This window comes from Cervus canadensis, chromosome 1 (genome assembly GCF_019320065.1).
Source record: "Cervus canadensis isolate Bull #8, Minnesota chromosome 1, ASM1932006v1, whole genome shotgun sequence".
Classification (NCBI taxonomy): domain Eukaryota; kingdom Metazoa; phylum Chordata; class Mammalia; order Artiodactyla; family Cervidae; genus Cervus; species Cervus canadensis.
Window position 1 is genome coordinate 30,938,056 of NC_057386.1, and position 27,881 is coordinate 30,965,936.

Consider the following 27,881-nt stretch of genomic DNA (forward strand, 5'->3'; position numbering starts at 1 on the left):
ATGTGACTGCTAAAATATTTCAAATTACCAAGGTGGCTCACAAGTTGTTTCTGTTGGTCGGTGCTGTTCTAAAGCATCTGGATGCAACTCTTAGTTGATGGCATCAAACTCCGTAGTGAAGTTTCCTGAGATTTAGGAAATATTTCACTCAAAAAGTATTAGCACCAACTATGTCAAGAGAGTGAAAGTGAGTCTGGTAGTTTGTCTCCTTATATAAAGGATTTCAATGTTCTAGTGTACGTTTATGGTGCATATTCATAGTTTTTGTATATATAACTAGTAGTCAAGAAATGAAGAAACAGACTTATTTTCAAATTCCATAAGGACCTACCCAGCCTCCAAGCAATGCTTGACACTGTGCAGAGGGCACATTATAGCCAAGTCTGGAAAGTGAATAAAGGGCCTCAAACGTAACCGGATCCCAATTCTCATGAATGTTACCTTACATCACAATGTGCAGTTTGCAGATGTGAGTAAGGATCTTGAGATGGGGATTGTCTGGGTGAGCCCTCAATGCCATCACTGTTGTAAGAGGGAGGCAAAGGGAGACCTGACCACACAGACAGAAGAGGAGAAAGGCACGTGACAATAAAGCAGCAAGAGACTGGAGAAGGCTGTGAGGCTGTCTCTGCAGAGGGTGGGGTCATGAGCCAAGGACAGCAAGCCACGCAGCTCTAGAAACTGGAAATGGCCAGGAAACAGAGTATCCCCCAGAGTCCCTGGCCCTGACAACATGGTGCTCTCAGCCCGGTGAAGATGTTTCCAGACTTATGACCTCTGGAACTGTCAGAGAACACACACACACAGTTTATGCCGCCGAGTTTGGGGAAATCTGTCAGCAGCCAGTGGAGACGCACATGCTGTACTCCACAGTGCCTTGGTACTCGGCAGGCACACTACGCTGACTAGCCCTGGCTTTTGTCGTCCCCTTCCTTAGGCCCTGAATCAAACTTTCTCTACACTTGAACAGTCCTCATCTGCCACTGAGTAAATGTTTTTGCAAATAAGCCTCAGAATATATGACAACTCAGTTAAACATGCCCCACTTGTCTATGAAAGGAGTCAGGGTTAAAGTCATTTACCTACTACAGTCTCACCCAGCACCGGCTGGGGGCCCAGACAGGCAGGATGGCAGGCACAGTCCTGCTTTGGCTGAAATCACAGGAGGTGTGCAAGGAGACCACACATCTACCTGTGTGAACGGAGGTGCCATTTGTTCACTTGTGAGGCAACTGGTGATCTTTTTGGCTTACAAAACAGGAGCATAAACCCATAAAAGTACAAATATGATCAGTACTATAAGCAAAAAGTGTCCACAGCTCATTCACACAGCTGGGTAAACGGAAAAAGTTTACCTGGGCTTCTTTTACTTTTTTATTGTGAATTTTAAGTTACATGGCTAACACAGTGAATGAATACATTCTCCTTGTAAAAAGTAAAAAACATCTCAGGTAAGGCTAAATAGTGTCTGTTTTGAGGAGTATATCCACCTTCCACCTCAGTCTCCTCCCTGGTTTACTCACGCTACTTTCATTCATCTTCTTTCCAATTTTCAGCATGGGATATATTACCCAAAAATGACACTTCAGAGTATCTTATGAGCTAACACACATTGAAGCCATTTATGGCTATTTGTTATGCAAATAGAATCCTAAATAATGAGACTGAGGCTTGGGGAATGGGGAGCAAACAAAACCACAAAGCCAAGTCAGTCTCTTCCTATAAAAGTAAACAAATAAAATCAGACAAAAAATGGAAGGAAGGCTTATTCCTTCCTGTAATTCATAATTCTGTCTGGAACTCTGCCCCTCCCTTCCAACATCATTTTGTCAGGATAGACGTGAACAGTGCCAAAGGCCTGGCTGTCCGGAGCTGTTTCGATAACCCCTTCTATGTTGACGTGGTGCACACCGTAAGGGTCCTCAGAGTAGCCGCCATCGTGAGTGTGGCCGGCGAAGAAGCACACCACACACTTGTGAGACCAAATGACTGCCAGGGCGTCTCTGTAATTCCAGGCCAGGCACACACTGTCAGAGGCCTCGGGGTAAATGGGAAGATGGCCTGTTTAAGAGAAGAAGAGTTATGAACCAATCAAGAAAGACCTCTTTCACAAAAAACAGGCTAACAACGAGTACTCAGGAAAAAGAAAATGTGTACTGCCACTCATCCTGGACTGAGAGCACAGAGAACCAACATACGCAAAAAACTAGATACTCTACAGCCACGTCTCTGGAGCATGAAGAAGGGGGAGACGGTTCATGCCCAAGGGGAGAGCAGCCGCTGTACAGGCAGAAGTCAGAGACCTACGGCCTCAGGGTCTCAAGATGCACAAACACCAGGGGAGACGGACCTGGGCAGGGCGGTCAGCAAAGGCAGCCACCGGCCAGGCAGATGCCATACTGGAATCCAGTCTTGTCAACTTTCCTGTGTGTATATGAGTGTTACACACACAGAACGAGCTACTCCTAAGTAACAGAACAGTCTAGGGAGGCGCCCGTGGATTATATGTCATTCATATAAATACTCGATGTTTTATAAAGAACTGACTTGTGCCACTTTAAACACTTCCAGGAGGTCGTGATGGTCACAGCCATTTTACACGAGAAAACTAAGTTAGAGCAGGGAACAGTCACACTAGCTTCCCCATGAGGCAGAGGCAGAACTTCAAATCCTTGATGCCAAGACACATGTGAGGCCACATCACATAGCAGGTACGGTTTCACGCCCAAGTATGGGTGCTATAGCTCATTGGTCTTTACTTCTTCCCAGTAAATCACTTTCCTTTTTTCTGTTACCGTTTATTTTTATTCTGAAATCTTATTCTGAATATTTTTATTCTGCTTAAAAACTATTAGTTTATTAAAAAAAAAAAAAGGGAGGCGGTAACAGAGGGTTAGCACACAGACATACACAGACACATACACACACCATCACCACCACCACTCTTCAAGCTGTGATAAGGGCTGAGAGTCCAAGGAGGCCATGTGACTTTCTAGACCCAATGTTATGCTGGACACACCTATCAAGTCCCAGTGGTGTCTGACACAATCAGTTGTTCCCTTCTCCTTGAAATACTTGGCTCCAGAACACCACCATCCCCCTACTCTTTTCCCAACCTTGACAGCTTCTGATACTCACCCTCCTTTACTGCATTCTCACTTCTCTGGGTCCTATCTGGGCTGCCCGAATGCTTGGTCCTCAGGATACACAACACTATCTACACCTAATAGCATAGTGATCTCTTAGTAATTTACGATTTTAAACATCAGCTCTATTCTTTCAACTTTCACATTGAGATATCCAGTCCAAACTTCGAGTCCAAGTTTCTGACAAGTATGTCCACAATGCTTACTCAATCTCTCTCCTGATGTCTAAGAGGCATCTGACACTTGAAATATATCTTCAAACCTGAACTCCTGAATTCTTCACCCGAAACCCCTCCTACTGCCATGTTCCATATCTCCGCTAATAGCAATTCCATCCTTCCAACTGAATAGCAAAACTTGAGTAGGCCAAATACTACTGAGTAGCCAAAATGAAAGTGAAGAAACAAAATAAAATGTCGATCAGCCATTTTAAACTTTGCTAAAGAAAACCCAAGGCACTCAGTTATTACAGGTTTGTTTACCTGGCCTCTGAGCTGACAGCAAAATGGAAGAAACCCATCAGAAGCTAACACAGACAGGTGCACTGAGAGAAGGGCAAAGAAACGGGAATACAGAGGGGAAGATGACAAAGGGGGCTCGTCTCAGGAGCTGCACGCCGTGAGCTACGTGGTTCGATCTCTTTGGGTTCAAAGAGATCAGCGCATTCAGTACAGGTATATTTTGTACATTCAGTACAGGTAAAATTAACAGGTACATTTTGGCAGCAAAAACCAAGAATCAGAGATAAGAAGTATCCCATTCTGGAGACCACTTATTACAGAGCCGAACAGTGTCACAGCAGGGCTGTCACCCTTGAGGGCACCTTATTTAATTTTATTTAATTTTCCAAGCCTTGAATGACATTTGATATTCTAGAAACACTTTATTCTGAGTAAAATTTAAGAATAAAACACCATCTTGTGCACCATCTTATCATGTCAGTGAAAGAGAAGTAAAAACTGATTTACAGAAATATAATTTATTTTTTGGCTGGCCCACGCGGCTTGCAGGATTTTAGTTCCCCAACCAGGGATAGTAGAACCCAGGCTTCAGTAGTGAAAAGCGCTAAGTCCTAGCCACTGGACCACCAGGGAATTCCCTGGATATAATTTTATATTACCAACTATCTGAAAGCCTGTCACTTTCAAAAGGACTTCATGTTCATAGTTTCACTTGATACAACGTAAGAAAACTGCAGTGTGTACACTGATCACTTGTCCAGAGCACACGGGTCACAGAGACAAGAGCCAGAAGGGCGTGCTATCCCCGCGCCCCTTGGTCCAATCTTCAGGCCACGTCAGTTTTAAACAGGAGAACTCCTCTCAGCCCCCACACCACGTATACAAGACATACCGCAACCCAAATTCAGTTCATGTGTGTGTGTATGTGTGTGTGCATATGTGCCCACAAACATCTACATCTGAGTGTACTTTAAGCACCTCCAGATTCCTATGATCTCTGATGGCAATATGCCGTGAAAAATGACTCTAAATGAAAACAACACACTTATTTCCTTGCAGCCACATGGAGGATTTAGTTGCAGCCCTGCCAGATGATCCTCTCACACTGGTCTCCTGGGACTCCAGCTTTGCTTTCAGTGGGCAGCAGAGACCACTGCACCCACCAGGAGGACTCCTGAGGCTGAGATGTGGGCTGGGGCCTGACTGGAATTCTTCACTTACACACATTGCTAGACAAATTGATCCCATTTGGGGAAATTCTGCTTTGAAACCTAAAAGGCCAAATCACAATCTCTAATATATGTTTTTCTCCTTTTTATTTTACAATTCTTAAACATTAATTTTATATTCAGATTGCTTCTCAACAAAGAGTTTTAAACTAAGCTTTTATTTTATAAAAAAGAGACATCTCAATATTAAATATCATTAGTATGCTTTAACTAAGCCCATTCTCTAAAATGCTAGTGTAACAATCATTTAAATACTTACTCACAATCACCACCTTTTCTTGGTTTCTGTCGGAGAATGTAAGAACGTCGTTCAGCCAACTCAGCTGTTCTTGGCTAAATCCACCATTAAACTGGACAAACTGGGGCTCACGAAGTCCTGAAACGAATCCAGTCATTTACACCCGTCAAATGTCAACACTTCTCTCACTCAGGCATCCAAACTTAGCTACCATGGGGGAGACTCATGCTTTTTTCTTCAGGAATACTCGGCAGCAGTTGACTTAAAATAGGGAACTAAAAGAATTTACAGCAATGTAAATCACGCTGTGTCTTACTCCTGACCTCAATACTCCTCTGCTTACTTCCCTTGCTCCCTGTTTACATTGAATACAAAATAGACTGTTTTCATGTCCACTGAGTCACTATAAAGTCACTTTCACCCCCAGACCCCTGTGCATTCTTTACTAACAAGGTCTTACTCTGCTTTGCATCTCTTGCCTTTGTTTTTGTCTTGAACGCTGTGCTCCACCCACTCTTCCCGAGGATGATGACTCCTCACTCAGGTTTCAGCTGAAATGCTTTTCTCCTTAGAGAGGCTATTTCTGGCCAACTAACTACAATGGTACCTCTAGTCCTTTTCTGTAATATTATGCTCTCTCTTCTGGGTGGCGTTTATCACTTCTCTTTCATTTATTATCTGTCCTGCACACTATCTTCTCTTGCTTCCTCCACTCTGTCCACAAAAAAGTGGTGCTGTCAGTCCTGCCTATAGCTCTGAAGAGGTGCCCTAGTGAAAGTGCCCGGCCAGAATATTAGGCCCTCAGATATCTGCTACATAGATGTATCTTGAACCAACTGCCACCGCTCCATGTGCCTTGAGGCGAGTGAGAAATCCTGACCCTGAACAACAGGACAGTATACTTTTACCTTAATCGTCCATCTTCCTGCTGAATAAAAGGTAGCTGAAGAATTTAAAGACAATGTATTAGATTCTCAGCTCAAAGGAATAATTCACCTTGAGGACTATTCAGTTCCGTATTTGGGTTGTGCTCCCTCAGTATCTTCAGACACTGCTGGTATTTTGGAGAAGACTGATCCACGCCCAAGACACTCATGTCATAAGCATCGAGTAAAATGAAGCGGAATTTAGGGAATGGCACAAAATGATACGCGTAATAATCCTCCGAGGGCACAGTCTCAGGATGGTGGGCAATCTGGTCTTCCAGAAACTTTGTGTTAAGTTTGGAGTTTGTTAAATAGTCTCTGCTGAAATTATAGAATTCGTGGTTTCCCCACGTGTGATGGACAGGGACTTTTAGCATTTGGAATGTGTTCATGACGCGCTCCAGTGACTTTTCTGATGCTTTGTACTGCGCATTGTATCCGTCAATGATGTCTCCAAGCTGAAGTACACAACGGGGCCGGCTGCTTTCTTTATTCCAGTGTTCAATAGCACCCTGTAAGTGAAGAAGACTGTGTCTGTAGTACCTCCGCCTGTTTCCCTGGAAATTATAGCCATCTTCCAAATCAGCGTATTGAATATCTGCTATCACTCCAAAGGAGAAGAGAAGTTCTGAGCTCTCACTGAGGGGTTCAGGTTCAGACTTATAATCCATACTCCAAATAGCTTTCTAAATAAAGAAGATGAAAAAGGTAACTATGTTATAAATGTCTTAATTTCCTACTGGACTGAAGAAAATGCCAAGATGAATATTAAACTTAATAGTCAATCCACGAGGTAGCTAGGTAGAGAAACGTGCATGGGCTTTAAAGTCTGATGGGTTAAGGCCAAATTATCAAATCCTCAAAATGCTTCTGCTTCCTCACCTGTAAAATAGATAACCTCTATTCTGCACAAGAGCAGCAATTAACTAAAGGGTATTAACATATTAATGAACAGGCATTCAAGTTCCTGTGAAGTCGAATTCAAGTCTGGTATAATTTGTAATTTTTAATAAATATACACTAATTTTAAACACACACACATGCCCTTCTTCCACAGACACCAAATAATTCTATCAAAAGCTCAGGACACCTTCTTTCAGTCAGGAACTGTTTTAGAAGTTACTATTTTATTTAACATTGTAAATTTAACATGAAGAAGTTGTAATAAAAACGCATTAGTAAACAAACACAGGAACAAGCTATTAGAAGAATCTGACAAAAGTTAACAGACCAGCTGAAAAAACATTGAATTCAATTTTAATCTATCTGATAGCTGTCTGATCAGTTAACCTACAACTGAGCAAAGAGGTGAACAGCATTTTATATGCTCACTGCCTGAATAAGCAAGGAACTTTCCTGTCTTTTTGCTGATTGGAGGAGTAACTTCTCCCTGGGGAAACAAACAGCGATATGGGGTGGGGGAGGAACCTTAACCATAGGCAGGTTCAAGACAGAAAAATTTGTTCAATTAAAAATGATTTGACGTGCTAAGCAAATATTTACTTCCAGCAGATATTCTAGAGAATTCTAGCATAATTCAGGAATCAAGAAACATGGGCAACAGCAGACCACCAACTTCCTGGTTAGCAAGCAGAGGAACACACTAGCTAAAGATGCCAGTTCATAGAAAATATCATGTCCCAGGGTCACCTTTGCCAGATGCATTTGCTCAGGAGAAACCCCGGGGGGAAAAAAAAATCCCCCGAAGGAGTGGAATCCAAAGTTAAGGAAGTAAGAAGGCCGGTTTCTCGTGTCTTTTTTTTTTTCCCCATATTTTGCAAATCCTCCTCAGAGATGGAGAAGGGTAAGACTAAGACAGCAGATGTTGAAGCAAAGGCAAGACAATTGAACGAGAGTTAAATTTTCGCAAGGAATGAAAAGTAAACCTATGAGTGCTCCCCGCTCCCCCCTCATTAGTGTCAGTCGCTCAGTCATGTCTGACTCTTTGTGATCCCATGGACTGTAGCCCACCAGGCTCCTCAGTCCATGGAATTCTCCAGGCAAGAGTACTGGAGATCTCCAGGGGATCTTCCCGACACAGGGTTCCAACCCCGGTCACCTGCATAGCTGACAGATTCTTTTTACCGTCTGAGCTACCATGGAAGACACCCCTCATTAGTAGTGGGCTTAAATAAATATAGGCTTGTATCAATCGCGGAGCCCAGGGGGACCAAGTCCAGGGCTGGGATATAACAGAACAAACACGACTCCGTACAGTGCCGTTATTTGTAGTTCGATTCCTTGTAACTTGGGAATATAAGTTCCAGGCAGTTCGGTCATACTTGACTAGTCCTTGTCACCCTGCACTACTCAAACATCTTAATCAATTTTTTTTCTTTTTAAAGTCAAACAGTATTTCAAGTGCAATGGGTGCAAAGCGGTGAACGACCGGCCTCCTGGCTGGGCTGGCCGAGGGCGCCCGACAGGGTGGGGACGGGGGCTGCCCGCTCCCGCCAGTCTCCCGGCGCCGTTTTCTCTTTTCCAAGGCTGGGGGCGCCGGGGGAGGAGCAGCTGCTGCGGTCGCCGAAGCCCACGGTCCCCGAGCTGTACTCAGGCCTCTCGGCCCAGGACCCGCCACGAAGCCCAGCCCCGGAGGCTGCCCCCTTCTCCCGCACCTGCCCCATCCCTCGAGCCCGGCCGTCTACCCGGTCGGCCCGGGCGCGAAACCACCGCCCAGCCCGGTCCGCCCCGCCTCCGGCCGCGAGGAACCACCTACCGCGCGCCGGCTCCTCGGCGAAATGCTCCCTGGCTACCGGATGGGCTACCGCGTCACCATCGAGCCCAGCGGAAAGAGCGGCTCTCCCTCACTTCCGGAGGAGGTGGAAACGGCGCCGGACGTCGAGGGGCGGGTCAAAGGAGGCGCGGTCTCTCGAGCTCATGGCGGGGCTGTCGCTCGCGCCCGGCTGGATAATGCGGCTTCCGGGCCGCCAACTTTGGCCTTTCTTGCCTCACGGATTCGGGGTTTGGGGCCCAGAGAAGGGGACCGCGAGGGTCTTGCTGGGGCGGCTCTGCGCGAGGCCAGAGGGGGCATGGCGGGCCTCGGGGCTCGCTGCCTGCTGCCTGGGGAGCCGCCCCCTCAGCACTGCAATGCCGCCCCCGCCCGGGTCGTCAGGACCGGAACGGAAGGGCAGCAGAGACCCCATGCGCCCCTCGAAGCCGGGGGTGAGTACATACCAGAGCCTTGCCTTTACTAGTCTCGGCTGTCAGTCAGCCCTGCGCCCTTCCCATACCACTTGGTCATGACCTCAGAAATCACTCTACCTGGCCTCAGGTTGACCTCCACTCAGCCTGCTCACCTGAGTCACAGCAGAATCTCATCCCGCGTTCTCCTCCGTTTTGCACGTACCCCGGTCATTAAAGGAGCTTCCCTTGTAGCTCAGCTGGTAAAGAATCCGTCTGCAATGCGGGAGACGTGGGTTCGATCCTGGGTTGGGAAGATCCCCTGGAGAAGGGAAAGGCTACCCACTCCAGTATTCTGGCCTGCAGAATTCCTTGGACTGTATAGTCCATGGGGTCGCAAAGAGTCGTACATGACTGAGCGACTTTCACTTTCAGCGTTAAAGAAAGATACCGGACTTGGATTTTAGTTCGCTATTGCGCGAAGAAAGTAAGTTTCAGGTTTTTTCAAGGGGTCTCAACCGTAAGTTTGCCATAATTAAAGAGTTAACGTTTTTATAATTGTCACTCGACTCTCCCTCCAGAGGCTTGTTGTGTTGTATGCTGATACTGAGCAAATGTGCGTCGTGGTTGCGTGCTGAGTATACCTTTTTCCCTTTGGTTTTTCCTGGATTCTAGGACCCCAAAAGAACTTAGGAGCAACTAGGCTGTAGTGATAAGTAAGAGAAGTGGTTATTGGAGCTGGGGGAAGATCAATGAGTTATTTTACTTATCGCGGGACTTGGAAGAAAGTACAAAGAAATAATGATGCTATTTGCAAGAAGTTCCACTTTTAAGTCTTTTCTACTTTGGCTTTGTTACTTCTGGAAACCAGATTTCGGTTCACCTCCCAGATTTATTTGGTTTATTTCTCAGTATCCGCACAAGCAGGTGATTAACTGATTTTTAAATCAGCAGTTGGGATCTTGGTCACACGTGCTAACAGTCATGGTGCTTGAGCCTTGGGTCCTGTTTTCACGGGAACAGAAATTGATTTAGGGAACGTTCCCTTGAAAAGACGTGCCTTAGTAATTGTGTTAGGAGCTCAGCTGCAACTGTATTTTTTCATCCCAAGGTACTGTAAAACATCCTGCATGTTTAACAAGATCAAGGCCTCTGTGTATGTATTTTAGAAACTGCTGTAATAAATTTAGTGTAATTAAATGCACTTTACTAATATTTTTAATTTTGAAATCTCTGCCCCAGTAGCCTGTTTCCTGGAAGTCTTTAGCCGTCACATTTGCTATTGGAGGAGCTTTATTGGCCGGAATGAAGTACTTCAAGAAAGAAAAGACGGAGAGTAAGTAGATGCCATCCAGTGAGCTCTTAATGTAACCCTTCCTGGCTATGGACTAGCATCCTGGTGGTGTTGGTGTTAAGCTTTGTATCTTGAAATAATTTTATGTTTATGGTAGGGTTGTAAAAATGACAGAATTCCCACGTATCTTTCACGTATCTTCACTTAATGTTAACATCTTGTATAACCATGACTATTCACTACACTACAAACTTTATTTGGGTTTCATCTGTTTTTCCACTGTCCTTTCTGTTCAGGGCAGACTGTCTAACTGTGTGAAAAGACTTATTGTAGACAGATTAGGATGTAGATGGTAAGAAGTCCAGAGGGTACAAAGATGACTAAGGTGTGCAGTCCAGCCATTGAGGCGCACATGACAATGAAACAGACACAGAAGTAAAGGGTTTCACTTGATGAGGTTCTGCCAGGCCAGAAGGAAGTGAATGAGAACCTGGTGTGGGAATGCCAGGAGCTGCTCTGGATTAACACTCGGAGTTTAGAAATTGTTTACAAGAACTTTATACTTTAGTGAATATTTCAGGACTTTTAAGGTTTGTTTTAGAAGCTTCTAGTAAATCCTTAAAGTATCACTTAACTCTGTTTTGATTCTTTAGAGAGTAACTTTTGATGCCATTATACAAAGGATAATGTTTATATCTGGGAGTGAGAATTCGTAGGCTTTAGAACCTTAGGAATATAAGCACCAGATTGATACACAGATATATTTCTTTCATGTAGCAAGCAGTGTTTTGCTAATTATGATTTTCATATTTTAATATGCACTTAAGTTGCTTCAGTTTCAAAATGAAACAAACTTGACAAACTAGGAAAGTAATAGTAGAGATAGTTCTAGAAAACCCAAGCTTCTTTTGACTTTAGTTGCAGTTTTCACCTTCTGTTAATAATCTTGTTTTGTAAAAACTTGTACTATGAAACAGTATTAGAAATGAGTATTTGCTGACATGATGCCTCATCATCTCTAAATACTGTATTATGTGTTTTCTACAAACAAGGACATTCTTCAACGTGACCACAATATAATCAACAAAATCAGAAAATTACTACTGTTCAATCTTCAGATCTTGTTCAAGTTTTGCATATGATACCCTCCTTTTATTTTTTAAACATTTTTTGGTCGTTCCTCATGGGATCTTTGTTCCCCCACTAGGGATTGAACCCTCACTCCCTGCAGTGGAAGTGCACAGAGTCTTAACCTCTGGACTGCCAGGGAAGTCCCAACTGTTGCCCTCCTTTTACAGCAGAAGGATTCAGTGTAGAACTACACCTCATAGCTAGTTCTCTCTTTGTTCTCCTTCAGTCTGTAACAGTTTTGCAGCCTTTACCTGACTTTCATGACCTTGACAGCTTGGAAGATTTAAGGCCAGTTATTTTGTAGACTGTCTCTTAGTTTGGGTTTTTCTGGTATTTTCTCCTGATTAGATTGAGGATGCTGTGTTCTTTTTGCATTTAATCAGGTGTCACATGATTTCAATTTGTCCCATTACTAATAAAATTCAGTCTGATCACTTGATTAAGGTGGTATCTGTCACTCTTCTCTACTGAAGATGTAATTGTGTGTTTTGTGATGTCCATTTATGTATGTAAATATTCTGTTCCCCATCAAATTCAATTTATGTACTTATGTCAGTGTGGACTTATGATTTTCTTGAAAGCCAGTGAGTTGTAGTCCATTATTCTCTTTAGTTTGATGCTGCCATTATCCCAGATTGGTCAATGGGAGTTCCTTTGAACAGGCTGTTATTTCCTTCCAACAGTCCTCCAATATTCTCTTGAGTTCATCCTTAATTCTAGTGTGGTAGAGTGTTCTAGGATCGTGTACTTTCTCTGCCCTAACCCTGGTACCAGCCATTTCCCTAAAGAGCCTCATTTCCTTTTAGTGGAAGATGATGACATTTGGAAGTCAGGATATGAGCTCATTGCAGTTAGGGTGTGTCCGCTCCTGCGTCCTTCCAGTGGACAGAACTAGGAAAGAGATGTACATGTTTATAGCTATATTTATTTCTGTATCTATATGTATTGAAACCATAAGTTCATACACTACCTCCCATTTCTTTCCAGTACTTCAAGATTTGTTCTACTGTCTCTTTCTATTGTTCTAATTCCTTTTCCATTTGTTTTAACAGTTATGTTTAATATATTTACTTATTGATCAGGCCCCTGTATGTAACTAAGGTCACATTTCTGCTGTCCTGTCCCCATGCAGCTATCCTCCTGCACACTCAGGCTGCAACATCACTGCCAGGCCACCCACCTCTCCCACCTGGGCTCAGACATTCTGTTCTGCTGTGTCCCTCCTCCACTCCATCAGGGCCGCACCTAATGGCTAAGGGCTGAATTGTTCTGGAAGAGGAAGAAAATTTTTTTTACTGCTTTTTTTTTTCTTATAGTCCCTATTATGTACAATAGCATTTCATTTCATTTTACTTTATACTTATTTCTCTTAAAAGATTTTTTTAAGCTTCTTGGAAACAGGCTATTTCTTCCACATTTTGTGCCCTCAGTCATTAATATAGTGTGAACCATAGATCAGGCATATGAGTACCTGTGGTTAGATTGACTTTTTTTTCCTCTCCTGTTTGTGTTTTTTTAAGAGCTGGAGAAGGAACGGCAGCGAAGCATTGGAAAGCCTTTACTTGGGGGCCCATTTTCCCTCACAACTCATACTGGTGAACCCAAAACTGATAAGGACTACCTGGGTCAATGGGTATTGATTTATTTTGGTTTTACTCATTGTCCTGATATCTGTCCAGAAGAACTAGAAAAAATGATTCAAGTCGTGGATGAAATAGGTAAGAAAGCTGTCTCATTCTGTAAAAAAGTACATGTTTACTTGATGCCCTTAGGTTACTTTGCTTTTTGTTACTGGTAGCTGGAGGGTTTTAATTACTCATTCGGTTTGTGAGAACATATAATCTCAGTTAATCTCAGTTGCACTTGTTAGTTGCTGTGATTCCTGTGACCTTATTCTCCACCAAAGAGGAAGTTTGTTTTGATGCTAAATATTAGATTGCTTAAAAATGTTGGTGTGGTCTGGGTCTCCCTTAACTCTGCTTTGTGTCCCTTGTTTTTTGTAGCCTTTCGTCATTTGTAGCCTTTCGTCACTGACCGTACCATTGCCTTTCCCCTGGTGACTGCTGGTTAGACTAGGAAATGAATTGTTCCAGGATATTCAGACCTTATTAACAGTTTCCTGGCACTTGAGAAATGGTTGTGGGGGGAGGCGGGGGCGGGAATCCTACAAACACTGGATTGGATTAAAAGACAGGATGTCCACATGATGTGATTCTGAGTAACAGCATGTCCCCACTGGTGCGGGTGTTCACTAGGATGTGTATCTGACTACACCACAGACACGTATGCACCTGCACTTCCTGCGGCTCCCCTCCCTCCCCCATCGGTGTTAGCTGTCCCCCTGTGTTGCCTGACCACTTTGCTGTGCTGCACACTGCTGTAATTGCTACTTGTCTTCTCCCTTAGAATGTGAATAATGATTAATGAGAACTTTCTTTCAGACAGTATTCCAACTCTGCCAAATTTAACTCCGCTTTTCATCACTATTGACCCAGAGAGGGACACAAAAGAAGCCATCGCCAATTATGTAAAAGGTATGTTTTATTTCCAATACTTTACGTCTGTTTAGTGCTTAGAGTTTTTGAAAGATCAGCTCACTGGAACCTTGCAGTGCCTTGTGAGATACAGGGACGAGTGGTGCCATCACTTGTTGTACAGGTGGATAGAAAGTGGCTCAGAAGTGTGACTCTGGCTGGTAAGTAAACTATTTTGTCACGGGGAAGGGTTGAACTTGGCCTTCATATATCAGAAAGGAAAGAGAGAGCCTTGAGTTGAGAGGACATAATTGCTTCTGAGCAATTCATCAGGAGCCTCTCGATGAAATGAAAGCGGAGAGTGGAAAAGTTGGCTTAAAATTCAACATTCAGAAAGCCAAGATCATGGCATCCGGTCCCATCATTTCATGGCAAATAGATGGGGAAACAATGGAAACAGTGACAGACTTTATTTTCTTTGGCTCCAGAATCACTGCAGATGGTGACTGTAGCCATGAAATTGAAAGATGCTTACTCCTTGGAAGAAAAGCTGTGACCACCCTGAACTGCATATTAACAAGCTTTAATTAACAAGCTTTGCCAACAAAGGTCCATCTAGTCAAAGCTATAGTTTTTCCACTAGTCATGTATGGAAGTGAGAGTTGGACTACAAAGAAAGCTGAGTGCCGAAGAATTGATGCTTTTGAACTGTGGTGTTGGAGAAGACTCGAGAGTCCCTTGGACAGCAAGGAGATCCAACCAGTCCATCCCGAAGGAAATCAGTCCTGAATATTCCTTGGAAGGACTGATGCAGAAGCTGAAACTCCAATGCTTTGGCCACCTGATGTGAAGAACTGATTCATTGGAAAAGACCCTGATGCTGGGAAAGATTGAAGGCAGGAGGAGAAGGGGACAACAGAGGATGAGATGGTTGAATGGCATCACCGATGTACGTGAGTTTGAGGAAACTCTGGGAGTTGGTGATGAACAGAAAAGCCTGGTGTGCTGTAGTCCATGGGGTCGCGAAGAGTCAGACATGACTGAGCTATTGAACTGAACTGAAGTGAATTGCTTCTAATTCTAGCTCAGAACCTCATTCTCCCTTTCATAAAATTAGGGCAAACATGCATTCTGGGAGTATGTTCATTGGGAGATTAAAGAAAAATAACTAAATATAAACACATTTTTGAACTCAGTGCGTATTTTATAAATCTAAAGTATAAATGATACATAGCTGTTTTAAGAAAGAATTTCAGTTAAAACATCTGAATATGTACTTAAAGCCTATTAGAAGGTACTTTTAAAGGCTAGAAATTATGGTAGAATTAAGGGTGAAAATTTAATTTCTTATGAGTTTGGGTAATTTCTCTGAATTCAAGTTTTTTCAGCTAAAAAAGGTGATGAGAACACAGTATTGTAAATCAACCATAATTCAATTAAATATAATTCAAGTAAGAGAAAATATGTAAAAGGAAAGAAAAGAATGACTTGTTAAAATTCGTGTGATTAAACACTGGAAGCAAAAAATAATAATAATGAGTAAAAATCTGATCAGACAGGTTTTGTTGTTTTACTAGTGTGTGGAACATGAGTGCTTAAAAATCAGGAATTTCGATTTTAATTATGGTGAAATTGATTTAAGCTACTGATCAGAAGGACTAATGAATAGTTTTCTAATTATTTTTATCATTTGACACCTAATACATATCCTCGAGAGCTTTGAGTTATTTTCAAATGTGTTTTATGTAAGACCTGCTGTGTATTTTATTATTTAACGTGTAATGAGAGATGGTTGATATATAAAAAGTACATAAAGTACAGCATAGTGTATTCCTTTTGACACATGTAAGAACTCAGGACACCGAGTGAACGTATCCATCACCCCCATCAGCTTCCACGTGCCCTTGCTATTCATGTCTCTCCCCTGCACCTACCTCCTATCTCTAGGCAACCACTTATCTGCTTTCTGTCGATTCAGATTAGTTTTCAAATTTATAAGTTTATGTAAATGGGATTATACAGTATATGCTGTCTTTTTAATGACTTCCTTCAGTATAATTATGCTGAGATTCATTCACGTTGGCTCAGACAGTAAAGAGTCAGCCTGTAGTGCAGGAGACCTGGGTTCAATCCCTGAGGAAGGAAATGGCAACGCACTCCAGTATTCTTGCCTGAAAAACCCATAGATGGAGGACCCTGGTGGGCTACACCCCATGGGGTCACAAAGAGTCAGACACGACCAAGCGGCTAACCCGCACACACAGACACACACCTTCAGTATAATTATGTTGAGATTCATCCATGTTATGGTCTGTATCAATAGTTTATTCATTATTATTGTTCAGTAGTATCCCATTGATGGACACTGGATTTCTTTCCAGTCTCTGACTCTTACAAATAGAGCTGTTGAGAGCACTCGTGCGCATCTTTGTGTGGACACGTGCTTTCATTGCCCTTGAGTAAATACCTCGGAGTGGAGTGGCTAGGTCATGTAATAGGTGAGTTCTTAACTTTTTAAGAAGCTGACAGACTTTTTCGCAAAGTGGTTGTGCATTTTTACACTCCCACTGGCACCATATGAGAGCTCCAGCTCCTCCACATCCTTGCCACACTTGGTAGGGTCAGTCTTCTTAATTTTAGCGGCTTCAGTAGGTGTGTTAGTGTTGTCTCATTGTGGTTTTAATAAAGCATTTCCCTTGATAACTTTTCATATTAATCATCTTTTCATGCTGTTACTTGCCATCTGTATGTCTTTGGTAAAGTGTCTCTACATCTTTTTCCCATTTTTATGGAGCTGTTTTATTTTACTTAAGTATTTGTTTATTATTTATATTCCTGATAAAAGTCTTTTATCAGGTTCATGATTTGCTGATATTTCCTCTTAGCCTGTGGCTTGTCATGTCAGCCATGTATTTTGAAGAGCAGTTTCCATTTTGGAGGGCTTCCCTTGTGAGTCAGCTGGCAAAGAATCCGCCTACAGTGTGGGAGACCTGGGTTCGGAAGATCCCCTGGAGAAGGGGAAAGCTACCCACTCCAGTATTCTGGCCTAGAGAATTCCATGGACTGTATATCCACAGACATAACTGAGTGATTTTAACTTTTCACCTCACACTTCCATTTTGGAGAAGTTCCGTTTATTAGTTTGTTCTTTTGTATTAATAGATTTTTTTTTTTTTTTTGTTTCATCTGTGAGAAATACTTGCCTAACCCAAGGTTACAAAGGTTTGTTTTCTCATTGAAGTTTTAGAATTTTTATTATATATAAGCAGAATTTATATCCACAGCTTACAGTTTTGTCAGAAATTGGAGCAATAGCATTGTTATTTTTTAAAAGCAGTTAAAAGCAGGTATAACTCATTGGGTAATAAATGATCTCAAATTTAAATATGTGTCATACTGACTTCTACTTATCATCACATATGAACCAAACTTAGGTATCCCCAAATAAGTAGATGTTTGTTTGAGTTGCTAACGGAAATACCAAAACCCTATGATAATATTCTTCATTAGCAAGTATAGTGGTTGATGATGATACCACTTCTAGTTGCATTTGGGGAGAATTTTAAGTATTTATTTAAGTTGGTATTTAGAAAATTACTGGAGTTTCAGCAATAGTTTTAAAAGGTTTGGATGTGCAGCTTGTTCAGGCTTCACTTACCTTCTCTTCATTTACTCAGAGGGTGGGGAAGCAAGACAAACCACCTTGCTTTTTCAGTTTTTGAGCAGATTTTCCTATTTAGAATGAGTTAGATCAGAGAATGATAATGGGCTTCCTCTCCCTTTGAAAGAAAGTGCTGCTGTTAAATGCTGGACTCAGCTCAGTGGTCTGATGAATCCAGGTGTTGTAAGTGACTTCCCCAGCTTACTTATACAAATTCCAAAAACTTAATAGCAAATGCATGCTGTGAGATTATGTGGTGGAAAATGAGGCACAGGTATTTTGAACCTGGCATGAACTAATCAGCCAAGTTTTTTCTTGTATGGTGGAATTGAAAACTGTGATGCTTAATTCATAAGGATATCTTTAAACTTCAGCATGTCTCAGAACTACACATAAATGTTTAAAAACAACTAAATTAACAAAAGATAAGACATAAATAATTAGAATACACTGCTTCAAGCTTTATTAGATAGTCATGAAAGGATTTGACATACATTATCAAGAACTTTTTTTGGTTTCATTGCTCTTCTCTATTAATACCCTGTTTCAAGTTTCATTGATTTCTGCTCTAATTCTCTTCTGCATACTTGGGATTTAATTTGCTCTCTTTCTAGATCCTAAGGTAGAAACTTACAGGTTTTATGTCTTATTTTTACTATATGCATTCAATAAGTTGTGCTTCCATTTTAATTTTTAAATTTCTCTTGAGATTTCTTCTTTGGCCCATGTGTTATTTAGAAATGTGTTTAATTTCCATGTGTTTTGGGGATTTTCCAGATATCTCTCTGCTACTGATCTCTGGTTTAATTCCAGTGTGGTCTGTCTTGGTGAATGTGACATATATCACAGAGGAAAATTTTCATTTGTTTTAGATGAATTTCTTCTTTGAAATATGAAAAACTGTTTAGGGACTCACAGGAAGAAAGTAGCAGTAGTTTTTATAACTGTTTTTTGAAGTAGGGATGGTTGGTTTTTTGCCTCTCTTTCACTGTCTTTCTCATTTTTTATTTAGAATTTTCTCCCAAACTGATTGGCTTGACTGGCACAAAAGAAGAGATCGATCAAGTAGCCAGAGCATTCAGAGTGTATTACAGCCCTGGCCCCAAGGATGAAGATGAGGACTACATAGTAAGTAACTGCTCAGTTTCAACACCTGGGCGGGCTCCCAGGTCTCAGACATTTACAAGCTTTCCATGACAACTGGCTTTAAAAGCAAAATGAAAATGGTAAATAATCTGAGATGATAGCAAATTCCTTAATAATTAGGGATGCTTGAGAGGATAGAAAAGTGTATATAGTTTTTGAAGGATAAGTAATTTATATTTTTTGTTCTAATAGTTTAATTGCCCATTTTTCTCATGGCACATAGAATTGTAGAGCAGTATATTAAAATCTGGGATATCTTAAATTCACTAGAGTATAAAATAATCATTTTGGGCAAAGCTCATTTTTAGTTTATAAACACTGTATTGGTTCTCTCTGCCCCCTAATGAAGAGGCTTAAGAAATATGCTCCTTTTGATAAGCAGTGTTAGGCCTTAGGGACCTGCATTTTTGGGTTTGAGTGAGTAAGAATTCTGAAAACCAAGAGAAAAGAAAGCCATAGGCAGTTAGACTTTTTATAAGATTTCTTTTCATACCAACTATATACATTTACATTATTTTGTGTTTAGTTGCGTTTGCAACTACTAAGCTCTGCATAATTAGGTGTTTAATATACTTTTTTAAAATGAAGAACAAATTCTATTAGGTGATTCTTCTGCAGATCTTAGGTTAGAGCGCTGTTCACATTCATCAGCAGTACCCAGGAGTCTGAGTCATCTTGTTCCTCTTCTTGTCAGTGGTTTCTCAGTGAAGCGTAAGCACCACCCCTACCCACCCAGTTTCCTTCCCAACATGGACATACTTCCCTATCCCATGAAGAGCTTACATTGTATTTTAGTAGTATTTCGAGATTTTTCCTCAGTTGTCATGCTCTATTTTCTCTGTAATACTGTTGCGACAAAGTGATGAATCATAAGAGACTTTCCAGCTGCAGAACTGGTTCTGTAGAAAGACAGTCAGGACCCTGAATCACTGGTGTGCCAGCAGCACCATGGCCAGCTTCCAGGAGGGTTTGCAGAGGGGTCGTCTCACTGCAGTGCTACCTCTACAGCCCACTGTTATTTCCCCACCACCTTTGAACCTGGAGCATGTGGGTGCCCCATAGCCTTTGGCCTAAATTAAAGGTCTGTTTTTGGTCCCTTTGCCTTAAACCCACATAGTAATCTTAGTTTTAGTTCTGGTGCCTCATAGACCTAGGGAAACTTGAGTTCATGGGAGAAGAAGAGAAAAATCAGCATTTTTTCTTACACTCTTAAGTGAAGTAGGAGGACCTACTGTGGTTTCCTTTTGTCACACTAATAGCATGAGAAGAGCAGAGAAGAAGCCGAGGAGAAAGGAGAGGTTTTCAGACTTCTTTATCTTTCTGTAAAAGAGAGTTGTACTGACTGGTTTTGAGCTTAACTTATGATAAGAGTGGGAGCATTTGAACTAGTCAGTCAGACTTCCAGGGTTGAACAACTTTATTAAATTAAACATACACACAGTTGTCAACTAGTTAACACTCCTTAGTCTTGTGCTTATAGCTCATAATTCTAAAGTTAAATTTTACAGATTAGACCAAACAACCTAAAATACTCAGTTAAAACATTCAGCTAATGTTAAGAGATACTTTGCTGAACCCAGAGCACTGCTCACCACAGGAATGTGATTTGGGTCACACTGCTGTCAGACACCCACCTCTATTGTCAACTGACCCTCATTGTTTTTTGTTTAAAAGACCTTGAGGGAATTCCCTGGTGGTCCAGTGGTTAGTACTCCACGGTTTCATTGCAAGGGCCAGAGTTCAGTCTCTGGTTGGGGAACTAAGATCCCATAGGTTGATCAGTGCAGTAGACCGGTAGATAGGCAGACAGACAAATAAAAATACTTTGAAACCTTTGAGCTGGTTGGTCTTCATTTAGTAAGAGTGCATCTCTTCTTGTCTGACCATAACCAGCCCTGAAAGGCAAGGTGCCAGTGAGCTCATAAACATAAACCAAACGCAGGTACTGAGATTTGAACCCTAAGATAGCCATGCAGATAATCCAGAATATGGGTATTAATCTTTTAATCTTTAAAATGTGAATATTTAAATCTTGTGGAGATTTCTTAAACCCTCTAGAACCCATCTGAGACCCCATTTTGAGAAATAAATACTGACCTACTACAATAGAATGCAATGTTTTGATAAGAATCAGCGAGTTCACTGCTCTACACTTGCAAAATCAGCCAGTAGGAGGAGACATTGTCAAGCTTCTTGGTTTTTTTCCATACTAGTGTGACTCTGTCCCTTGAGGAGATGGTAGGGGAACTTAAGATTTAAGAACATGCAGGGAGTGAGGGAGTACTTTAAGATGGAGAGGTAAAGGAATGAGATTTTCTTAATCTCAGTAGCAACAGAGAGGAGCTTCTGGCTTTGAATGCTCGTGGCATCCTCAGACCCATAGTGTGCATAACCTGAACATGCTACACATTCCTGACAGCTAAGTGTGCAAGCCATTGTGTGATATGTGTACTGTATTATTTTCTAAGTGTTAGTTAGAAAATACTTTTGAAAAAGAATACACATGGCTTTCAAACCTGAGATGTTCAGTCTTAATAAAAGAAGTGTGAGTTGTATAATGTGATGTCATCTTTCACCTGTTGGATCAGAAAGGTCAAATATATTGTCATGATCTTATTTACAGAAAGAAAATACTACAGTGAGTGAAATTGGACCCACTGGCACTTCCATGCCTTGTTGATGGGGGTCAACTGATACGCCCTCTTCAGAAGGCTATTTGTATTATCGTCAGCATTTAAAGCATTTAAATACTTTTTAGGTTAGAGACCCTATTTTTTGGAATTTGCCTTACAGATATAACCTACAGCATTGTTTGTAAAAGACTGAAAACCAAGCAACAGTTTTTTAAAAGGCTTCTATACATGTGCTGATAGAGAACAACATCCAGTATATTGCCAAGTGGGAAAACAAGTATAATGTGGTAGTGGTTACGCAGTTGTGTCTGACTCTTTGCAACCCCAAGGACTATAGCCCACCAGGCTCCTCTGTCCATAGGCTTTCCCAGTCAGGAATACTGGAGTAGGTTGCCGTTCCTTCTCCAGGGGCTCTTCCCAACCCAGTGATTAAACCTGCATCTCCTGCATTGGCAGGTGGGTTCTTTACCACTAAGCCACCAGGGAAGCCCCATAATGTGTTGTCACTTCTGCATAAAAAGAAATAGGTGGGTATTGGCACATCAGTAAATGCAAAAGGATTGTCTGGAAGAATCCAGCAGGACCAGGTAGCTGTGGTGCTCCCTGAGGAGAACTTAGGGAGTCTGAAGGAGTATGTATGTATGTGTGCAAACTTGCATGTTAGAAACACCACGTGGTTGCTCCCCAGCATTCCTGTAGAGATGGTGGTGGGACAGTCCAAAGATTATGGAGTTTGGAATGGGGTAGATCTGGTTCTAAGCTTGCTCTGGCACTTAATAATTATGTCACTTGCCCCCTGGAGCCTGGTTTTCGCTTGCAGAGGAGATAGTACCTGTCTCCTGGGTTAAGATGACATGTGAAAGTGCTTGTCTGTGGATGGTAGTGTCCTTTCTCTGCACTAGAAATTACTTGAACTTTACAGTAGAAACAGATGCTAATTTGCTCTGCCCACAACCTCAGTGAACACTGAGACGCGGCCACTGACAAGTCTGACAGTTTGGGTGGGACAGTATTTTTACTCCGTGTTAGAATACTCATAAAATTAAGCCAAACACACACTGAAATTCTGGTTTCTTAAGGAGGAGAGAGAACAGAATAGAAAGAGTAGGAATAAGGAAGAAATGGGGTGAAAAAAGAAGAGATGTGAGCTATGGAGTAGGGCTTCAGGAGATGCCTGGAGGCCTCGTTCTGACTCTGTCAGCTGTTTGGAGAAATGCAGGTCCCCGTCCTCCCGAGGTGAGTTATCCCCAGACCCCTGAGATCAGCAGCTGTCTGAGCCCCCAGGTCTGCATTCTTTCCGATGTGAGTAGGCTAGTGACTCTTTCCATTTGCTCTCTCTTTTCAAATGTGTGTGTGTAAAAAAAGCATGACAACTTCACAGACGTAGCTTGGGTGTCCGGGTATATTTGGGGTGTCTCCAGTCTGGTATGTGTGATCACATTCCTGTCTTTGTCTTGCCGAATAGCAATCAAGCCTGGAATAAATTCCAAGGATTCCAAGGGCCAAGTCTTCTGCTCATTTAACCTTGGATTTGTGAAGCATATGACTCAGAACATTAATGGCTGGTCTGGACTTTAGGTTGAGCTAGGAACACTTTAAGAACTTTTCCAGGAAAGTGGATAATGGATTTAAGGGCACTCCTGGGAAGTATAGTGTTGATGGCTCCCAAGGAATTCTCTTTAGGTGAGATTGTTCAGTGTAATGTAAACACTTCCCAGGGAAAGAGAACATTCATTTTCATGTTTCCTTTTGAATCACTAATATCAGAACTAAATACTATGTTGGAATTTATATATATTATGTGTTTAGTGGTTAGTGTTCTGGGTTTTTTCTCATAAAACATGGTAAGTAGAATTTAGGATGTGATGAATGATAACCAGTTCTTCCAAAAACATAAAAGAACATACCCAAGAACTTAATAAAGTAATTTCTCACCAACACTTTTAACCCCATGTGATATCTCTTTATGATGTGGTTAAGGGGTCAGATAAAATATTTTACTCGTAAACATGGACTCTTTCCAAGCAGGCATCGGTGATCCACAGCTTTGGCTGCTTTGTGAAGGCCAGCAGCAGCCATTTCTTAGAAGTGTGTTCTTCCCTCAGAATTCTGTAGATGAGTGTGTTAAGGATTGAACTGAAAGAATTCCAAATTCTTGCTTGATGTGTCAAAGCAATGGTCAGGGCAAATTTCTGAAAAAAGATTTTAGATAATTTGTGGTTGTGAATTGACCGTAATAGACTCAGGCCCATTCCATAAATAATAGAAATGCTGCAGAGGTTAGCATCTTACCTGCTCTATTTATTCAGTACGGTAAGGAGCTTATTTTGGTGAACTTTTCGTCTTCCTTCCCTTTCCCCTTTTCTCTGCAGGTGGATCATACAATCATAATGTACTTGATTGGACCAGATGGTGAATTTCTGGATTATTTTGGCCAGAACAAGAAGAATGCAGAAATAGCTGGTTCAATTGCTGCACACATGAGGACACACAGGAAGAAGAGCCAGTAACTAACACAGCATGGCCACGCTCTATCCTCCTGCCAAAGCGGAAGGACTTCATCTCCCGTAGGAGCCAGTACATACATGTACATACATGCAGCCTGCAGAAAGGCCTTCACACCAGGAGAAAATATAAATTTTGGACAGGGCATGTTACGCTTGGGTTCATCAAGGATGAATTCTTGGAACTGTAAAGATTACAACCAAAAGTCTCCCAACTTGTGGCCTTCAGACCAGAGAACCCAGTTGTCTTAAAACCAGTGGAATGGACCTCAGGGAAGGATACAGCCAGAAAAGACGAATCGCAGGCATCTCCCCACGTGAGTGGGGCCCTCTGGTCACATGGTTGTCTCTCCAGAGTCTCGAGGTCTTGCTCAGACAGGTTGTACTGAATTTCCAGGAGGATTGTCGCTTGCTTTCCTCTTTGAGGTGGCTGATGCAATCAGATCAGGCTCTCTGACATTCGTAATTAATCTTTATGCTTGAAGGCATTAGTGTAGTCTTCCTTGTGAATGAGAATCATTGTCATTGTTGGCAGTGTGATGCCCTGTCAGCAGGTGCTGATTTTACTCATAGAGAGGGAATCTGTTGTTTGGGACAAACTATTAGATCAGGCAGGTTCCCTGGGGATCTTTCTTGTGATTTTTAGCAGTATGATGTGTGGGGCTTCTAGGGACCTACCGGAGGGTGTGGGGATAATGGACCATGAGTGTGTACAGAGTACCCGCCTGCCTGTGCTAGACTGCACTTGTCTGAGATAGAGGTGTGCTCAGCTTTGCAGCTTGGACAAGCATGGCCTTTCTCATGGGTGCAGAGATGACAGCTTAGAGCTCCTGGGGCTGGTGGGTAGGTACTTGTTGGAGTGCAGGCGCCTGGGCCCAGGGCTGGGTTCACTGAGCTGCAGAAGGATGCCGAGGCTGCGTTCACACCTGCCGCCCAGGTTCCTCTGATGCAATGGCAGGGCACTGGGGCCTCAAGAGGCTGTCTGGGGGGCCAGGAGGATGTGGGGAAGGCAGGTTTGGATCTGGGCGAGGACTCTGCTCATCTTTGGCATGTCCATCCGCAAAGTGCTGGAGTCACAGCCATTAAGGGAGACGCTGGCTTTTGTTTCAGAAGTTAACTTCCCTGGAATCTGGACTTGACTGTCTGATCACGGTTCTCCACCTGAAGCCGCTGCAGAGCCTTTGCCAGTCTCCACACACCCTGACAGGTGTGGTGCCTCCCTTCACATCAGTTCTGTGCAAGTGACATGGCTCTATCTTTTGGTTCTTAAATCCTCTTCTCAATACTTATGTTAAGCCTACTACAGATACTTACGTGAAGGGGTGTGAAGAAAGTCAAACTGTGGAGCGGTTCTGGGCTGAACTGTATCCCCTGGATTCATGTGCTCGTTGAAGTTCTAACCACAGTGCCTCAGAATGAGACTGTGAGGAGACAGGGTCTCTCAGAAGTTAAAGTGAGGCCTTTCAGGTGGGCCCTCATCCAACATCCCTGTTCTTACGAGAAGAGATTGGGACACAGGCCAAGAGAAGACCATGTGAAGACACGGAGAGAGGCCTTCAGAAACAAGCCCTGCCCATCCCTTGATCAGGGACTTCTGGCCGCCAGAGCTATGAGACAGTAAGTGTCTGTTGTTCAAGAGCTGGGACTGTCGTGCTTTGGGACAGCGCCTAGTGGACTGCCACAGTGCCATTCTCCCTTTTGGCTCCATAATACAAAGCTACCCAGATTTAGTTTATGTAAACCTAAATGCAGGCAGAAGTCATTGGTTTGGGATGACTTTCCTAGGAACCTTGTCAAGAAGGTAAGAAACTTAAAAGAACCTGGGTCTCGTGCATTGCGGGCAGATTCTTTACACTTTGAACCACAGTGGAAGCCCTAGTAAAAGCCTCGTCTCACATAACAAAGAAGATCTTAAGTATCTGAAATGCCAGACATTTAAAAAGATGATCTGTTTTAAGCCACAGAACATTTGTGCGGATCACTTTGCAGCAGCTTATGCCGGAGAAAATTCAGTCTTCATTCTCAGCTGTTGCAGGTTAGAGCCTGTGTCATGATCCAGAAAAGGAACAGAAGCTTTTGAAAAAGACCTTTTATTTGCTCTTCATTCCAGTGTTGAGTTTAAAGGCTTAGAAGTTGGGCAGAGGACCTCAGAGATGACGTCCGAATATCTCCACCCAGGAGGGGACACTCCCAGAGATTAGGTGCTGGCCTCACTCTTGAATCTGCACTTGAAGTTGGGTCCCAGTTTGTAGTCAGGTCCCTGCCTGTCCCAGGGCTGTGAGGTGCTTATGAAAGTGAAAGTCGTTCAGTTGTGTCCAACTCTTTGCAACCCCAATAGTCCATGGAATTCTCCAGGCCGGAATACTGGAGTGTGTAACCTTTTCCTTCTCCAGGGGATCTTCCCAACCCAGGGATCAAACCCAGGTCTCCTGAATTGCAGGCGGATTCTTTACCAGCTGAGCCACAAGGGAAGCCTGGGGTGCTCATGGGGGCCAAACAAAAGCTGATGCGGGGAGGGGGTACACTGTGCCCATGGGGCACCCATTCTTTGTAAGCCTCAGGAAATTAAAATCAAGGCTGCCTCTCAAGAAAGTACCAGTTGCAAACTTGACCTGGATGGGTTGTGTTTTCACTGATCTCTTCACTGGAATTAATATTTTAAGAAATGGCATTTATTTGAAAATTATAAGAATCCTGTCCATGCAGCAGGCCCAAAAGTACTGTGTGCACCTGGCTGTCAGTGCAACGTCAGGTGTAAGAGCCGAGACTCGCTGAATATCAGTAAAAAGCCTGTGTGGATTGACAGCTAATGTGAACCAAATGAGTGGTTTGAATTTGTGAATACCTGCATAAGAGATTGTAAAATAAATTGTTTTTAAATATAAGGTTAAAAGAAATTAAAATTTTCAGATCACCAATACTGCTGTAAATAATGTCTTTTCTTATTTTTGCATATAGCACAGTTTAAGTTGTGTGAGTGTGTGTATGTGCGAGAGAGCTACCCTTTCAAAGACCAGTCACACAAGCATTCTTCATCCATTGAGCTCATACATTTTACTTGCGGTTCTGAGTTACATTACTCTGTAGAGATATGGGTGGTTATTCCTATTAATGAAGTACAGTTAATAAACTCTTTAGCCAGATGTTCCCCTTTAGAACCTAGGGGTTTTCTATTCATTTTAAGAATATATATTAAAGTTTATTTGTCTTCCCACGATTACAACATAAACATTTGTAATATTCAGAAAAGTTGAAATGTTTAAGTCAGCACTGTTCCCCCACCAGGAAACTTTGGATGCATTTCCTTTGAATCTTCAACCTTAGTCTTTGTACCGGAAATCCACCAATGTGTTCCTTTAAAAAATTAAACGTTAACAGGTCAAGGTCAAGCTCAAGCCTCTGGACAGCACTTCCCCACCATCCTCAAAGGCAGCTGTTGTTAAATGTTGGCTGGGTATCATTCTGGAATACTAAGGACCCACTCGGGCTGCATTCTCAGGCTCCAGTTATGAACACTTAAACTAGCACATGTGCCACTAAAGTTTTTTTACATAGCTGTTATTTTTGTTACATTTTTTTCTATAGTTATATTATTGAATTTGGCAAATATCGAAGGTAGCCCAAAATAGCCCCCTCGTGCCAAGGTTATGTAGTGGACTAACTGGAGAAAAAAACGTTTTCAGGGCAAATTTGAGCTGTCCCCTCATCCCTCACCATTGCTGAATGATGCCATCGTTTCAGGTACGTTGGAGAAACTTCATTCTCAGGACGACAGCGTGGAACTGGGAACCACAGGCCAGGGACCTTCAGAGCTGGCCAGACTGGCTTCCCCCATGCAGGTGCGGTTGCGTGCAGCGCGTGCACACAGCCTGGCTCTCCACCGTGTATAGCTTCTCGTGTGCTGAAACCAGTCTGATT

At 42.5% G+C, this 27,881-nt stretch overlaps 2 protein-coding genes across 4 annotated transcripts; one reads left to right on the forward strand and one right to left on the reverse strand.

Moving 5' to 3' along the window:
- Positions 1 to 1,361: 1,361 nt before the first annotated feature.
- ADPRM (ADP-ribose/CDP-alcohol diphosphatase, manganese dependent) lies at positions 1,362 to 14,500 on the reverse strand. 3 transcript variants are annotated; one of them, XM_043474103.1, is made up of 5 exons: positions 14,351 to 14,500; positions 7,603 to 7,606; positions 6,071 to 6,528; positions 5,096 to 5,212; positions 1,362 to 2,061 (listed from the first exon to the last, which is right to left on the reverse strand). In XM_043474103.1, exons 1-5 carry the CDS (start codon positions 14,406 to 14,408, stop codon positions 1,766 to 1,768), a joined length of 933 nt encoding a protein of 310 aa, XP_043330038.1. In that variant the 5' UTR covers positions 14,409 to 14,500; the 3' UTR covers positions 1,362 to 1,765. The 3 variants fall into 3 exon arrangements, with proteins under 3 accessions (XP_043330038.1, XP_043330031.1, XP_043330023.1); XM_043474096.1 differs by lacking the exons at positions 7,603 to 7,606; positions 14,351 to 14,500 and adding exons at positions 7,385 to 7,386; positions 8,717 to 8,774 and having other exon boundaries at positions 6,071 to 6,686; XM_043474088.1 differs by lacking the exons at positions 7,603 to 7,606; positions 14,351 to 14,500 and adding an exon at positions 8,717 to 8,802 and having other exon boundaries at positions 6,071 to 6,686.
- Positions 8,833 to 26,881, forward strand: LOC122445123 (protein SCO1 homolog, mitochondrial). The gene is made up of 6 exons (XM_043474106.1): positions 8,833 to 9,162; positions 10,366 to 10,456; positions 13,066 to 13,263; positions 13,987 to 14,079; positions 18,693 to 18,808; positions 23,832 to 26,881. Exons 1-6 carry the CDS (start codon positions 8,878 to 8,880, stop codon positions 23,967 to 23,969), a joined length of 921 nt encoding a protein of 306 aa, XP_043330041.1. The 5' UTR covers positions 8,833 to 8,877; the 3' UTR covers positions 23,970 to 26,881.
- Positions 26,882 to 27,881: the final 1,000 nt, after the last annotated feature.

Excerpts from the sequence above, each read along its gene's own strand:
- ADPRM (XM_043474088.1), bottom strand. The coding sequence starts at position 6,671 with ATGGATTATAAGTCTGAACCTGAACCCCTCAGTGAGAGCTCAGAACTT. Across the intron at positions 5,213-6,070 it reads GGAACTGAATAGTCCTCAAG|GACTTCGTGAGCCCCAGTTT; the intron begins GTGAATTATTCC and ends GATTCGTTTCAG. Across the intron at positions 2,062-5,095 it reads AGAAAAGGTGGTGATTGTGA|GCCATCTTCCCATTTACCCC; the intron begins GTAAGTATTTAA and ends TCTCTTAAACAG.
- LOC122445123 (XM_043474106.1), top strand. The coding sequence starts at position 8,878 with ATGGCGGGGCTGTCGCTCGCGCCCGGCTGGATAATGCGGCTTCCGGGC. Across the intron at positions 13,264-13,986 it reads TCAAGTCGTGGATGAAATAG|ACAGTATTCCAACTCTGCCA; the intron begins GTAAGAAAGCTG and ends ACTTTCTTTCAG. Across the intron at positions 14,080-18,692 it reads CATCGCCAATTATGTAAAAG|AATTTTCTCCCAAACTGATT; the intron begins GTATGTTTTATT and ends TTTTTTATTTAG.